The sequence below is a fragment of the Dicentrarchus labrax genome, unplaced genomic scaffold (genome assembly GCF_905237075.1).
Source record: "Dicentrarchus labrax unplaced genomic scaffold, dlabrax2021, whole genome shotgun sequence".
Lineage (NCBI taxonomy): Eukaryota > Metazoa > Chordata > Actinopteri > Moronidae > Dicentrarchus > Dicentrarchus labrax.
Genome location: NW_026136710.1, coordinates 24,197,899 through 24,213,766, shown reverse-complemented (window position 1 = coordinate 24,213,766; position 15,868 = coordinate 24,197,899). Strand labels below are relative to the sequence as shown.

The following is a 15,868-nucleotide window of genomic DNA, read 5'->3' as shown; positions in this document are numbered from 1 at the left end:
CATATATATATATATATATATATATATATATATATATATATATATATAAGTGTTATTACTGCTGTACAATGGTCATTATATAATTTTGTTAATTATTCTGAAAATAAAAAAGACAGTCCTGTTACAAGAAACACAAAGTTAAATGATTAATTGCATTACTGACAGGCTTCACAATTTAGTTGTAATACAATTTTTGGTTGGGATATTCACATTTTGCTTATTCACATTTAAGGTCACACATTCAATTCAATGCAATTCAATTCAATTCAATGCAATTCAATTCAATGCAATTCAAATCAAATCAATTATGTACAAAAATAGATATGCAGTGTATCTGCAGGGTTGTGCAGAGTGTAACAGTCACAGTTTGTTGTACCAATCTTACAGTTTTGTACAACTAGCTGTAATATCATATAAATCTAGAGAAAGATTGATAAATATAAGTTTTAGCACACTGATACTGATATGTAAATGAGTAACCTTAATTTTGCTTAAAATAAAGATTGTATTATTGTGATATATCAAATTCAGTTCCTTTGTAACAGTAAAATGTTGTAAAATAACATAAGCATTTATTTTGTTAGGTAAGAACATCCCAGATCAGCACTTAAAGGATCAGAGTGTAGGATTTAGTAACATATAGTAAATATATATATATATCTATATGTGCTGTCAATGATCTGAGCAGGCCACCACCCGCCGCAAGATGGCGGCGGTAGAGACGCTTTTCTCAAGCTCCAACAAACCATACTGTACAGATCTATGACGTGGCGTTACAGACGTCATCAAAGTAGGTCGGTGGTTTATTCATGGGTGTGCAGAGACGTAGCTAGTCCAGCTAGCAGGTTAGTAGTGAAGCTGTTTGTTGTTTTATCTCAATAGAGAGACACATAACGTTATCATTCACTGTTGCTTATTTCCTGTAGAGCTTTATAAAACTGTCCACGTCACTCTCTCCATGTTCTTGTTTCTGGAGCTCGAGCTCAGTGTGTCTGTACACGTGTACAGCTGAGCTGTTGTGTGTTTAATGAAGCTAGCATTTGGATGTTTCGTCGCTTTAAAACAATACTGACGCGTTACTTTATTAGTTTAACTCTATTAGATAAGCTTACCGTAGTTTTTACACAAGGCGGGATTGACCCGATATAAGTCGAAAGTATAAGCGCTGTGTTGTGTTGTCCTTTACAAGGCTGAACAAAACGACTCAACGCCATTAGAATGGGCTTAATGGTGTAATAGACGCACAATAGTTCATCGTTGCGATGTTAAAGCGGAGTATCCGTGTTCCAGTTCACTGTATAGTCAGTGCAGAACTCTTTATACTTTGATACAGCCTGTAAGTAAGACTGATCTCTGTTCTCAGCTCTGTTCTAACCTAATGTAAGTGACATCACTATTTTTAACACAGCAACAACAAACAACACTTCTGAATCTTCAAATGTTTATTTTTTATTTTTATCAAACATACTTTGGCTTTCATAAAATATAAAGCCTATCAGTTGTTTTGCAAAAGAAATTAAAATAAATGATCATGTATCGTAATTTATAATTGGTGATAGACTGATTAATCGGGCTGATTATTTTTCATTTTGAGATAATCGGCTACTTTTGAAAGATGTTAGTGCTTTGTACGTTTTGGGAAGGTGGGGAAAAAGTTGGTGTCAAGCACTGTACTAAAACTGTCATGCCTCCTGCTGTAAACATATGCATGTGTTTCCTATAGAACAGAATAAAAGAATACATCATCTTTCTTTGTTTTGATATAGGCATGATACACCTATTCGCCATAATATTCTGACCACACGGGCACCCTGGTGGTCAGAATGTTCTGCAGCCCCATACCAACAAACTGCTCTGCACTGTGTGTTCTGACACCTTTCTATCAGAACCAGCATTAACTGTTTCAGCAGTTTGAGCTACAGTAGCTCGTCTGTTGGATCGGACCAAATGGGCCAGCCTTCACTCCCCACGTACATCAATGAGCCTTAGCCCCCCATGACCCTGTCTCTGGTTCTTTTCCTTCCTTGGACCTCTTTTGATAGGTACCACTGCAGACCGGGAACACCCCACAAGAGCTACAGTTTTAGGGATCCTCTGACCCAGTTGTCTAGCTATCACAATGTGGCCCTTGTCAAAGTCGCTCAAATCCTCACACTGCCCATTTTTCCTGCTTCTAACATCAACTTTGAGGACAAAATGTTTACTTGCTGCCTGATATATCCCACCCACTGACAGGAGCCATGGTAACCAGATAATCAGTGTTATTCACTTCACCTGTCAGTGCTCACAATGTTATGACTGATTGGTCCATATCGTACATCTCTCTAAAGACTAACTATAATTTGATTAAAAAAACATGAATTTCCCTTTATGGACTGATCATTTATCTGCCCTGATTAATTATTGTGCATCCCTAGGAATTACAATAACGAAATGATTCACAATTAGTGGGAATGACCATTTTTGCCTCACAGTTTAAAAGAAATCATGCTGATGTGACATTTGTTTTGGTTTGTACCAAATTTCTTACATCTCGAGAACAAGATTTGTAGGACATGCCTTTTTTCACACAATTTGGGTTTATCAAAAAGTGCAGCTTCTGCGATTTAGATAATATTTCGATTAATTGTGCAACCCTAGGTAAGGCTGTATTTAAGTGATGCGTGCGTAATTGAGCTGTGCTTGTTGTTCTGGAGATTTTTGCTGGAAAATGGGTGATTATTTCTCTAGTATTCGAGTTGGAAACAACCAATGCAACATTTAGTCAGTGCAAAATAGATGCGACACAACTGATAAACAACACGTTATCCGTGAATGCCATCTTATTTGCAGGTAGGCGTCATGTCCGTCAAACAAGGTGAATATTGACCGATACATTTGCAGATAAATTGGTGCATTCCGCAATTAGTCATCCGCTATCACAAACGAGGATAACACAATCAACACTCGTTCACTCTATTACTCTTTGTCCCTATCTCTCACTCTTACTGTCGCTGTCTTATTGCTGTCCAGACTCCTCAAAACCCACAAAGTTGTAAAATGTTAACCAAACTAGACTCTTCCACACCCATGATCATTTTAGTTTGCTACACTTATGATCCAATTTCTGTCCCTATTTGAAAAATGAGAGCTGACAGTGGTGTCTGCTTTGCTTTGGAGTGTTGCATATTCAAAAACAAATTTGACATTCCGTACTATAGATGGATAAAGTTGCACTTTGGGCTCCCTACCAGTCATCTGATAAGCTAAACACACCCTGACTGATCACAACCTCTTATTGCAGCTATATTGTGGGCTGAAGTTAAGGTAAAAGGCTGAGAAGATGATGGAAGAGAGTGGGATTGAGACTACGCCTCCTGCCAGCCCTACGCCTCCTCTGAGTGGTTTACCAATGACCATAGGTAAGACATGACCTGTGAAATGTTCTTATGTGAGCACACCAGTGAACCTCCAGTCCTCTTTAGTCTTCAGTCTTTAGTATCCCTGAGTTGTTCTTTGTGTTTCAGGTCTGTCCAGCCCTCTGTCCCTCCCAGGCACCAGCTCCGTCTCCATTGGTAACCCCTCAGTCTCCACCGCCCTCCCCCCTCTTCCCTCTCTCCCTGTTTTCAGCAGCCCTTTGGCTGCAGCCCCCTCCCTCTCCTCCCAGTTCCCTCCGGTCTCCACACTTGCCTCCCCCTTCACCAGCAGCTCCCCCTTCCCTCCTTCCACCTCCCCCACTCTGCCTCCTCTGGCCTCCCCCATCAGACCACCGCCCCCCTCGGCTCCCAGCATGTCGGCCCCTCCTGTAGGTCCACCCGTATCCAGCTTCTCCATGAGTGCCGGATATGACATCACGCGGGGCCACGCTGGGCGAACGCCACAGACGCCACTGATGCCAACATTCTCCAGTCCTACCGCCATGCCAGGTAACAGCCATGATCTTCTTTAACAACTATGTATGTATATGAACATTGTCAACAGGTGGAACTCACTATTCCAAACCACATATGTGATAGATACACACATTATGCGTGTATGCCCTGGAGGCATCCTCATCAGATGCCGAACCATCTAAGCTGGCTCCTTTCGACGCAAAGGAGAAGCAGCTCTACTCCGAGTCCCTTGCGGATGTCCGAGCTTCTCACCCTATCCCTAAGGGAGACGCCGGCCACCCTCCTGAGGAAACCCATTTCGGTCACTTGTACCCGGGATCTCGTTCTTTCGGTCACGACCCATCTCTCATGACCATAGGAGAGGGTAGGAACTCGATATCCTGTACATGAAAGTCACAAACAGGATTGGTGACAAAGCGCAGCCCTGGCGGAGGCCAACACCCACTGGAAACGAGTCCGACTTACGACCAAGAATCCGGACACAACTCTTGCTTTGGAAATACAGGGCTTGGATGGCCCTGAGAAGTGGCCCCCTCACCCCATACTCCCGCAGCACTTCCCACAGGATATCCTGGGGAACCTGGTCATATGCATTCTCCAAATCCACAAAGCACATGTAGACCGGATGGGCATACTCCCAGGCCCCTTCCAGGACACCTGAGAGAGTAAAGAGTTGGTCTGTTGTTCCACGACCAGGACGGAACCCGTACTGTTCTTCTTCAGAGGTTCGACAATCGTCTGGACCCTCCTTTTTTTATATATATATATATATATGAGATATTGCATTTATGGAACAGAACATCCCAAGGCTGCTCAGCGAAGCTCAGACCTAGCATCCAATATGTGCACTGAGTTTTATTACAATAGCTTAAAATTCCAACATTTGGGGGGGATTGTCAGAAATGCAGGGTGAGTCCTGGGAGGGAGTGGCTATCTGGAACTACACTGCTAGATTCCACTAAATCCTACACATTGGTCCTTTAAGCCAATTTTGATTTATGGGTGTTAATCTAAAACTGAACTTAAAGACACAGGTTGTTATAATAAATATATTTCAAATTCTTTATTCATTAGTGCAGGTTTAAAAGACAATTGCAGGGTCTATTCACATTTTCCAGATTTTAACATTCTGTTGTGAAAAGTTGTAAAAAAACATATTACATACTCCACTTTTTTTCCTTATGTGGACCAAGTTTTAACTGGATTGGTCCAGATATGCTATGTAACCAATTTTGATTGCTTAAAATTTGTAGGAAGAGTAGTGAGAAAACAGATTTGGACAAAACTCAAAATGGCAGAAAATCTATCAAGGCCAAGTGGGTGTGGCTTATATGCACAGATACGTCTAGAATAGAATTGATTCTGAGTCTTTCGAATCCAAAGTTACATGCCAAAACTGTTTGTTGTTATAGCCCCACCTCCTGGCCAGTTGCTACAATTTCAGTATGAATACTCTAACACCCTTAAGTTGAACATGGGTACAATTACATTTGTCACATGTGTTTTTCATTATAGTTGTGTTTTAAAAATTGTCCCATCTTCCAGGTGTAGTGTCAAACCCCCTGGTTCAGCAGCCAGCCATGTCAGGAGGATTAGATACTGGATCTCCCATCACTTTCCCAGAGGAGCAGGAAGATCCCAGAGTGTCTGGAGACACCAACACTGGTGGAGGCATCTGGGGCTTTTTCAAGGTAATACCCCTCTAATCAAATGTGTTTCGACTTCAAACATACATTTCACACATTTAATAAATGCATTCAAACCCAGACCCATATATCTGCAATAAACTAATGTTGGCCTGGCTCTAATAACTCCAGATGTGTCCTCTGAGGATGTGATTTGCACCAGTTGGCTGCTATTGTACTGTAGTTAACCCCAGGTGATTCATTATTAGCACAGAGTCATCTTCTTAATCCCTGTTTAAATTACCCTTCTTAAGTCCCCTTTTTGCTCTGTGCTCCAATAACAGCTGAGCAAGCCCCGGTCAGAACCTCGGTCAACTTCCTCCTTTCCTGAACTTATGGTGCTATCCATTTGTCTCGTAAATCCCCTGCCCGAGTTGCTCTGACGCGCGAACGTGACGTTTGTACCACTTATAGCGTTCCAGTTTGTCTTCGGGCATTACGAGTCGGAAAGAACATGGACACCACCAGTGCAGCAGCTGTCTTGTTATATTTTGTCTCGAGCCACCAGGGGCAGTGGCAGGCTAGTGTTATTGTTAGCTACATTAGCCTATTTAGCAAACCAGCTCGAAAACAAAACTTTGCATTGTATTGCACGCACAGCAACACCGTGCAATGCATAAATTGGTGACCGGACTAAAGCAGCAATGTAAACAAGTGTGTAAGAGCATTTAAAATCGACATTAAAATGACCAACGTAGTACAAACACAAAGAAAATACATCTCAACTTATATGAAATATTGGCGCAGCCATCTTTGTTTTGCGAGTCGTACGTTCACCCTCGTTTAGCTCGGTGTACTCTGAGGAGCCCCGAGTGGGACGGCAGATATTACGACCAAAAGGGGGTGTGTCTCGGTGAAATGTCGCGAGATAGCTGCGAGATTTACACTTTCCAACTCGGGCAGGGGATTTACGAGACAAATGGATAGCACCATTAGATATGCTATGTGCTAGGCTCTCTATGTTGAAAAGACAACCACATTTTGACGATGGTTATCCCTCTCTCTGCCTCCCTTTCCTGTCTGTCTTCAGCTGTCACTATCATAAAGACAATAAAAAATAAAAATACTTTAAAAAAAAAAAATAGATGTGACACATGCCCCAGCCAGGTTAGCCATTAGCCATTGTTAGCAATACCATACATTAGCTGTATTTTGCTCATACAAACATGTCCGCAGATAGATCTGGGCCAGTAATATGTGTACAGCTGATTTAATGAGAAACAAGAGACAGAAGTGCTAATAAACAGAATATTACTACAATTTTAATTTTACTACAATTACAGCCATCTTGGATTTTGAGGTTGTGGTTGTTGAGGTCTTCTGACTTTCCTAGTTGGAAATCCGATTTCAGGGGGCGTCCAGTTGATCTTCCGAAATTCTGACTTCCCAGTTCAGCAAATGGAATGCATTATATGGAATGCATCATAACTAGCTAGCTAACGATTAATTTAGATTAACTAGCTAGGTAGCTGTGGCTTTAACAAAAAACTGAAATATTTAGTTGTTTCCTTCTTTATGTTGCTGGTAGTTTGGTGGCTCACGTGACATCAGATTTATAAACAAATTGTGAAAATGTGATTGGTCTGTATGAATGTGTCCATTTTTAGGATTGTATTCTGTCATGTTCTGTGTTTTGTCTGTGTTTTCGTCAGGGAGTAGCAGGTAACCATGTAGTAAAGACAGTCCTGGACAAAACCAAGCACTCTGTGGAGTCCATGATCACCACTCTGGATCCTGGCATGGCTCCATACATCAGTGAGTCAACCTGTTCACTCCTCAGCACTGCATTATCCCTTCATGAAGAAAGTTGACTAAATGTTAAAATGTCCTCAATAAATGTTGCTGTGTTGTTGCTCTCCAGAATCTGGTGGGGACATTGACATTGTGGTGACTTCAGATAAGGAGCAGAATGTGGAAGCAGTCAGAGATGCCTTCCAGGAGGTTTTTGGAATGGCCATGGTCACTGGAGAGCCTGGTCAGTCTAACATCGCTCCACAGCCTGTGGGCTACGCAGCTGGTGTCAAGGTCAGTTCACAACTAGTTCTCCTACCATATTATTTAAAATGGTTGGTATCAATGTAACAGCAAGGTCAGAATTCTTCATACTCATCAGGTCTGACTAAAACCTGTGTGTTTGTGTGCAGGGCGCTCAAGAGCGCATTGACAGCCTGCGTCGATCCGGTGTGATTCATGAGAAGCAGCCAGTGGTCTCTTTGGAAAACTTCATCGCCGAGCTCTTTCCTGACAAGTAGGAAGAAAACACACATACATTGAGAACCAAAGCTCTTTCCAATTCAAACTGTTTAAAACAGTAATTTGAGTGGCAAATCGGCCCCAGACTCCCTTAAAAAAATCACAGAACTTTGTCAGGTGTTGAGTCAGGGGAAACTTTTTTTTATATATGTATGTGTATGTGTATGTATATACACATTCATTCATTCATACATACATACATACATACGTACATAAATATATGAAATTCTTAATTATTTGTAAATTCGGCAAAGTTCCTTTATTTCTATAAAAAATATAGTGTGTTGCAGTACCGGCGTGTAGGATGCTGTAGGTGTCTCTAGGTGTTTAGATAAATGATATGCCTTGTTAACAACAGATCAGCTGCACACAGTCATTACTTACTGTATATCATTCATTCCCACCCGTATAGGGGCACAGAACAGACGTATAATCAGTAAATGTAAAGTAAGTCTCTTTCAGCCTTCTCTCTTGCTTGCTCTGTAAATTTAAAACAACTGTTGTGTTAGCTCAAAACAAATACCTGTATCAGTTACATTCAGATTTTGTTTACACCTACCTAAGATCTGCACAGAATGCGAGCTAGACTACCTACAGATGTGGTCAGGCAGATCCGATCTCGATGCATACCCACCTTCCATCAAAGCTGCAGTGGACATTTAATAAAAAAATCTTTTGTCATATTTGCTGAAACTTTCACTATGTCCTGAAAGTAGTACACGAGACAGATAATCTGTGAAAAAATCAGGTTCCTCTGGCTCCTCCTAGTGCTCCTAATGGTAAATTTCGGTGTCTAGCTAAAGAACCAAAACATATTCAAGATACAGTTATATAATCAATGTGGGCTTAAAGTGCAGACTCCCAGCTTTAATTTGAGGGTATTCACATCCAGATTGGAGGAAGGGTTTAGGAATTCCAGCTCTTTAATATGTAGCCACCTCTTTTTCAAGGGACCAAAGGTAATTGGACAATTAACTCAAAAGCTATTTCATGGGCTGCATGGGCTATTCCCTCCTTAACCCATCATCAATTAAGCAGGTAAAAGGTCTGGAGTTGATTCCAGATGTGGCATTTGCATTTGGAACCTGTTGCTGTGAACCAACAACATGCAGTCAAAGGAGCTCTCAATGGAAGTGAAACAGACCATCCCTAGGCTGCAAAAAAGAAGAAATCCATCAGTGAGATAGCGAAAATCAACAGTTTGGTACATCCTGAGAAGAAAAGCGCGCACTGGTGAGTTCAGGAACTCAAAAAGTCCTGGACGTCCACGGAAGACAACAGTGGTAGATGATCGCAGGATCCTTTCTATGGTGAAGAAAAACCCCTTCACAACATCCACCCAACAACACTCTCCAGGAAGTAGGTGTATCAGTATGTAAGTCTACCATAAAGAGAAGACTGCATGAGAGCAAATACAGAGGGTTCACCACAAGGTGCAATCCATTAATCAGCCTCAAAAATAGAAAGGCCAGATTAGACTTTGCTAAAAAAACATCTAAAGGTGCCAGCCCAGTTCTGGAACAGCGTTCTTTGGACAGATGAAACTAAGATCAACCTGTACCAGAATGATGGGAAGAAGAAAGTATGGAGAAGGCTTGGAACGGCTCATGATCCAAAGCACACCACATCTTCTGTAAAACATGGTGGAGGCAGTGTGATGGCATGGGCATGCATGGCTTCCAACGGCACTGGGTCACTAGTGTTTATTGATGATGTGACAGGAGACAGAAGCAGCTGGATGAATGTTGAAGTGTATAGGGATATATTTTCTGCTGAAAGTAGGAGACTTTGTATAAAAATGGTTGCAATTCCTAAACATTTCATAGGATATTTTTGTTCAATCCCTCAAGTTAAACCTGAAAGTCTGCACTTTAATTGCATCTCAGTAGTTTCATTTCAAAATTGTGTCATTGTCCAAATATTTCTGGGCCTAACTGTAAATGCAGATGTATAAATGCCATGAATTTTCAGAATCCTTTTTGTATTCTCCAGGTGGTTCGACATTGGATGTTTGATCTTGGAGGACCCTGGTCACAGCATCCGCATTGAGGTCTTCACTCAGGCAACTCCTGTGGCTCTGGATCACGCCCAACAGGTACAAATCATCAGCACCTGTAAGGCACACACACTCACATGGACCACAGAGTATTAGGGCCATTGATTGGGCTTTCAAGGATAAAGTTTAAATATTAATAGAAACAAATTGTAATATCTTTTTCTTGAAATTAAGACTTTAATTTCAAGAAAAAAGTCATTAATATAAAAAAAAAAAGTCCCAATATTAAAATCATAGTTTTACAAAAAAAACTGTAAATATCATTTCAATATATATTTCATTACCCAGATGTCTCTGACACAGTATTAATTGTTAAAATGTGATATTTCTTAAAGGGAGTTTGGTGCAGGGAGCTTTTAGTTACATTTAAACTATGTAATGGTAAGGTTGTCTGACGTTAACTGCTGTTAGTTATTAGTTTGATTAATAGTGTGTGTATTGATTGCTGATGCTGGCCAATCAGGCTAATTATCAGCTTATTGTGCCCTGTAAGTAGTTGCAGAGTTGATTGATTGATTGAGTTGCAGGTTGGTTTATTGTCATTGATGGGGGCAAATAATTGGCTTCAAACTTTATTCAGTATCACTCACTTAGACCCCTCCAGCAACTAATTAGACTGTTCTGTATTGTTCCCCTGTGCAGGCTCAGTCCCTGACCCCTCCAGACTACAGCCTGCGCTGGTCAGGTCTGATTGTCACTGTGGGTGAGGTCCTGGAACGCAACCTGCCCAACATCAACAGAACAGACTGGCATCAGGCCATGACGGGCATGACCCAACGGCAGATGATCCAGAGCGCTGCCAAAGCTCTGGCTGGAATCTACAAACAGCAGCTGCCACCCAGGACTGTGTGATGCTGAACGGTTCCGGTTTCTGTCGCATATTGGGAGGAAGTGTGGACGTGCTGGAGGAAAAACTAGCTGATGGGACAGCGAGGTAGCTCTCCATCCATCCTCCATGTGTCCTTGTGGGGCAAAGCCAAATGCACATTTCTTTAAAGATATTGATGTTTATGATCAAAGATATTGACTGACCTTTAACATGTCAGCAGGATTTTACTGAAAGGCCATCAGGACTTAACCATTAACTGATCTCGTCATCATTGAAAGATTATTACACATCATGTATATTAATATCAACAACATTAACACATACTGTGGCAATATTTCATTTTCTGCTTTTGTTTACGAAATGCTTATCGTAGAGACTATTACATGGACTATGTCCCAGCTGTATTGTATGCACTAAAAGTCGCCACAGATCTAACTTTTTGGAAAACTTACTTTCTGGTATGAATTTTTATGAAGACCCAATCCAAAATGCTGTAGTGCTAGGCAGACCCAAACAGAGAGAGAACGCTTCTGACCTGAACCCTGAGATGAGTAGAAAAAACATGACCCTGTGTGACCCAATTAGACTGAATATAATGTGGACCTGGCCTGACTCTGGCCATACTTAGAACTGAGTGGATCTATAAAGTCCTCTAGTATATACTGTAACACTGTAATAGTTAGCAGTGTAAGTACTTGTTTTGTAGTACTGGGAAATGCTAAAAGGTATTCACTGATATATTGACACTACTGCCAATTTCACATTTCAAAACCTGGCAAAAAAGCTGGTAAAATTTAAAAAATGTGTTTAATGATTTAATTTTGTCCATCGTTTTCTGAGCTGTTGCTACAGTCATCAACTCACCGTCCACCTCCTTTTTAAATGTATTTTTAGCTGTAAAAATGTATCTATTGTCTTTGTTGGAACAAAAAAATCCCTCTAGCCCTACTAGAGGGCCCTGGGGCTATTTAATGGCATCTGATTGCAACACCTTTTCGGCTCAGAGAATCTAAGGCAGCTGCTAAATGGTGGACTCAAAAGGCTTGGTGGTTTATGAAACACAAAATAATTTGGAATTATGCAACATGTAAGCATAATTAAATAATAAAGGTATTAAAACTTGACTGTGACACAGGGCCTTAAGCTCAGGTAGTAACACAGGAGCCAACACAGAAGAAAACTTGTATTTGTCAAAACTTAGAGCCAATCAGCTCTTTGATCAAGTTGACTGGCTGATCTCAAATGAGGCTAATGTCAGTAGGTATTGTCCTTTAGTGCATATTCCCATATTCCAACTGAAAATTAAACTTTTAGATGATCATAAATCATTTTCCACACAGTGAACCTACGGCCTTAGAGGGGGCCCTGAGGTTCGGGGGCCCCTGAGACAGTTTGGCATAGAAGCTTTGTAAAGCATTGAATCAATATGAAGCAATTGTGCTGAAAATGGTTTATTGTTTTGAAGCATTGTTTGTGATGATCGTTTGTTTTTTGGTCCATTGAAGCAAGTCTTTAGCTTAAGTCAAGCAAGTTTAGTCTGCATGCTGGTCTTTGTACATATACTTAAGTCAGTAAGTCCAGTTAGATTTAGAATATGGTGTGCAACTGTGACACAGCCAGAATGGTTTGATGGGGACAAAATTATGTCATTGTGTTTCGTATACAGAGAAGGAAGGGTCATTATGTCATCATACTGATGTTCTAATGCCGTGCTTGGTGCCAGACTTTGGTGCCAGTTCTATTAAAGCCTATGGGAGATGTGTGCAGAAGCTCACTAAACCCCAACATATCTACATCATATGACCTTTAATGAAGAACTCACTTTACAGAATAGATATTTCCATGTGTGCATTTGGATCTATGGATGCGGAGAGCAGTGATAATTACGATCTTCTCGTAGTAGTTGCTTGTTTTGCTGTCTGAAATGTTTGCTGTTGGCAGCCTGGTGTTCCATTCTTGCTGTGTCTATGAAGTTAATGTGCAGGGAGTAAAGTATGACTATGTATAAAGTTTAAATAAATAAATTGACGGTTGGGGTTCTGCCAGATTAGCTCAGATCAGCTATTTTGAGTTAGAGCCTTTTAAGGGGAGGTCCGCCTTCTGCAGATGATAAATAAATATTGTAAAAAATCTGTGTTCTTCACTCCTCTCTACCTTTTAATTGGATCCGGTGGCTGCTTTACGATGAAGGACAGTGCTAATAATTATTGTTATGGGAATATCACGTCTTCAAATGAAACCTTTACAAACCACCTCCTGATTATTAATTGTGCATTGTTAGGTAAAACAACAAAGGCATATATACATGGCTTTAAGAAACTTAGAAAACTTTTAACCACAAACTTGATCATCAGAAAATAATTCATCTAAATTGAATGACGCAACCTCTGCCGTAATAAAATCAACACCTGGCCTGTAATCCCATTTGTCTGGTGACCTGCTGTGGCTAATCTACATAACATCTGGTCACCATGTCAACAAACTGTAGATTGGGTTACATAACGTTAGCTTACAGGCTCAGAGTTAATATACTGAGGAGCTTTTCAGGCTAGACCCCGTAGCTTATAGAGCGATGGAGCAGGGACCCCCTATATACGTATATCGTATAAAGATGTGTTGCATATTAAACTGGGCCTACAATAACATGCACACTACAAATAGGCAAGTGTATCTATTATGTTGGATTCATGTTGATGTGTATTTGCAGACATGATATTTTAAAACTGCAGTAACTAAAAGTAAGTAAGTAAAACATAACTTTTTGTCATATTTGCTAAAACTTTCACCTTCAGGCTTGTTGGATTCCTCTAAATGCCATTAGGAGCACTAGGAGGAGCCAGATTTTTTTATTTTTTTTTTAACAGATTATCAAGATACAGTGAAAGTTTCAGCAAATATGACAAAAAAAAAAAAGTTTTATAAAGGTTATATACTGCAGGTAGATTTTCTTTAAGGGGAAAAAAAACACTTATTATTTTAATTTGGTGCCCCTCTGCACTAACTCTGAGAACCCACTAAGGGTTGTGGACCCCCTGTTGAAGACCCAGGAGTTTATCATAGTTTAGCTAACTTACTGTTAACATTAGTCTGATACTAAGCTCCTGTCCATTATAAATTTAGCATAATGTAACTTGGTAAATTAACATACAAATCAAACGAAGTGTACTTTGAAAACACATGAAACATTGGCTTGGGGAAAGATGGAGTGGTCTACCCATTCACCACCACGCTAACTGCACTGACCAGTGTGACATAATGACCCTTCCTGTTTATTTTTCTTGGATATAATGTATTAGTTAAAAAAAATCATTGTATCACATTTGTTGATTTTGCCTTGTTTTATTGCAAAATATTTGCCTACAATAACGTTGTGCTTTATGTGAGCACTCTACCTATGAGTACCTGTAGCAGGATGCTAGCAGTAACCTGCTGAAGTCTGGGTGGAAAGAACATTCTTCGTGTACTTTGTGTCCTCTAAATGTGCCTTTTTACACAAATAAAATAAATCACTTTTTAATGCTGGTTTGTATTAGTCCTACATTGTTTGTTCCACAAGTTAATGTAGAACAAAGATATTGTCCACATATTGTTCCACCAGTCTATCTATTCAGCAGAGTCTGTTCCATAGCTACCACTGAGGACATGTGTCCTTCATTTATTTACTTCTGTTTTTAGCAACCTGTGGAAGGTGACAATCTACAGGTAAAGATGTACACTTCAATGAAATATTTCAAATCTTCCTGTATTTTTACATTTGACCAACAAAACTAGAAAGGATTATAAAAAGGATGAGACCAAAGGTTTACTGGTCTCTCAACGCAACTGACAGAATTTTCTTGACGAGAAGCTCGGGTTCGGGAGAAGCTCGGGTTCGGGAGAAGCTCGGGTTCGGGGGAACCAGTCTGCCCTGAAGGAACGTTTGCCGCTGGTTACACGATGGAGTCCTGGGAGAAGTGGAGGGTCGTGTGCCTGGCGATTCTTTCCGTAGAGGACATCGAGGACCTCTACATATTCGGAACCATGACAACAGGCTATCTGCTGATTGGATTAGGCATTGCCCTGGTGTATCGGAAATTTCGGAAGACGGTGTCAGCAGTCCAAAGCCCCATGAAGCTGCCCGACATGATTGATGAAGTGAGCAGAGCTGTTAGCGCTCAGACTGTGGGTATAAACCGCTGGCTGCTGGCTGCCGATGCTGCCTGTCTGCGCTGGTACGCCTCCACCCCCCTTTCCCACCTCCCCCGGTGCAAGTTGTTTTGAGTTCTTATGTTGCTGAGGTTTTTTCCCAGTCCCACACTGTACTCCCCCACAGGAGCAGAGTCTGGGAGCTGCTCCTCCCCCCCCTAAAAGTAATTTCCCCCCAGGGATTATTAAAGTATTTCTGATTCTGATTGAACCCCGAGGAACTCCTGTGCTGATGTAAAACGGGAAGAGTTTCCAAAGCATGTTATGATTTTTGATATCACAGGCCTTAGACCAATAAAAAAAGGAGACTGAGTATACAGGTTCCTCATATGAGGACGGCCCACAAAGATCACAGATATGAATAACCATGGGTACGGAGAGGGACCCATAGAGAATGCCTTTGTACAGGGCCGAGGCGAAAGCACACACATCTTTGCTATTGGTTGAGGCTGTTGCTTTCTAGGACATTTTCTAGTTTTCTAGGACATTAGTCTCCTCACTTACCACCTCACTGCTTCCTTTTGTAAATTCATTCCAAAAACTGAGTGAGAGCTGCATTGTGCGCTTTTTCGCTGGGTTTCCTTTGCGAGTTGAGTAGTAGATTAGAGCATTGTAGATAGTAGATTCCGTTAGTATGTTTTAGAGGGTCAGTGATTCCGGTATTAAAAGAAAAAAAAAAAAAAACTACAGAAACGGCAGCTCCAGAGGAGCAGTTCTTCTGATGTAAAATAAAATCCCTTCATGCAGGTCTAAAAGTTACAGATTAACAGCTGTCTGGCTCCTAGGAATCTCTTCAGATTCTATTTTCAGTATGGATCTGTTCAGCCTTAGCACAAGTTCGAATACAACTTTCATCTGCTGTATACAGTATTTTCACATCAATGATTCACGTTGCCCAGGGGCAAAACTCCTTTGTTTCTTTACTCCCTCTCTCTTTCTGTCTGTGTGTGATGAGTTGGATTCATCCCAGCACTGAGAACAAGGTACG

General features: G+C 40.9%; 1 protein-coding gene and 1 long non-coding RNA gene across 2 annotated transcripts in view; one reads left to right on the top strand and one right to left on the bottom strand.

The window, feature by feature from the left end:
• The window catches only part of LOC127370391 (uncharacterized), a 75,593-nt gene that overhangs the window by 5,444 nt on the left and 54,281 nt on the right, over positions 1-15,868 (bottom strand). The window lies entirely within an intron of this gene.
• Positions 750-14,217, top strand: prrc1 (proline-rich coiled-coil 1). Its single transcript, XM_051412343.1, has 9 exons — positions 750-845; positions 3,284-3,401; positions 3,507-3,905; positions 5,418-5,563; positions 7,210-7,312; positions 7,419-7,582; positions 7,702-7,805; positions 9,803-9,905; positions 10,509-14,217. Exons 2-9 carry the CDS (start codon positions 3,323-3,325, stop codon positions 10,716-10,718), a joined length of 1,308 nt encoding a protein of 435 aa, XP_051268303.1. The 5' UTR covers positions 750-845; positions 3,284-3,322; the 3' UTR covers positions 10,719-14,217.

Excerpts from the sequence above, each read along its gene's own strand:
- prrc1 (XM_051412343.1), top strand. The coding sequence starts at position 3,323 with ATGATGGAAGAGAGTGGGATTGAGACTACGCCTCCTGCCAGCCCTACG. Across the intron at positions 3,906-5,417 it reads CAGTCCTACCGCCATGCCAG|GTGTAGTGTCAAACCCCCTG; the intron begins GTAACAGCCATG and ends CCCATCTTCCAG. Across the intron at positions 5,564-7,209 it reads GCATCTGGGGCTTTTTCAAG|GGAGTAGCAGGTAACCATGT; the intron begins GTAATACCCCTC and ends TGTTTTCGTCAG.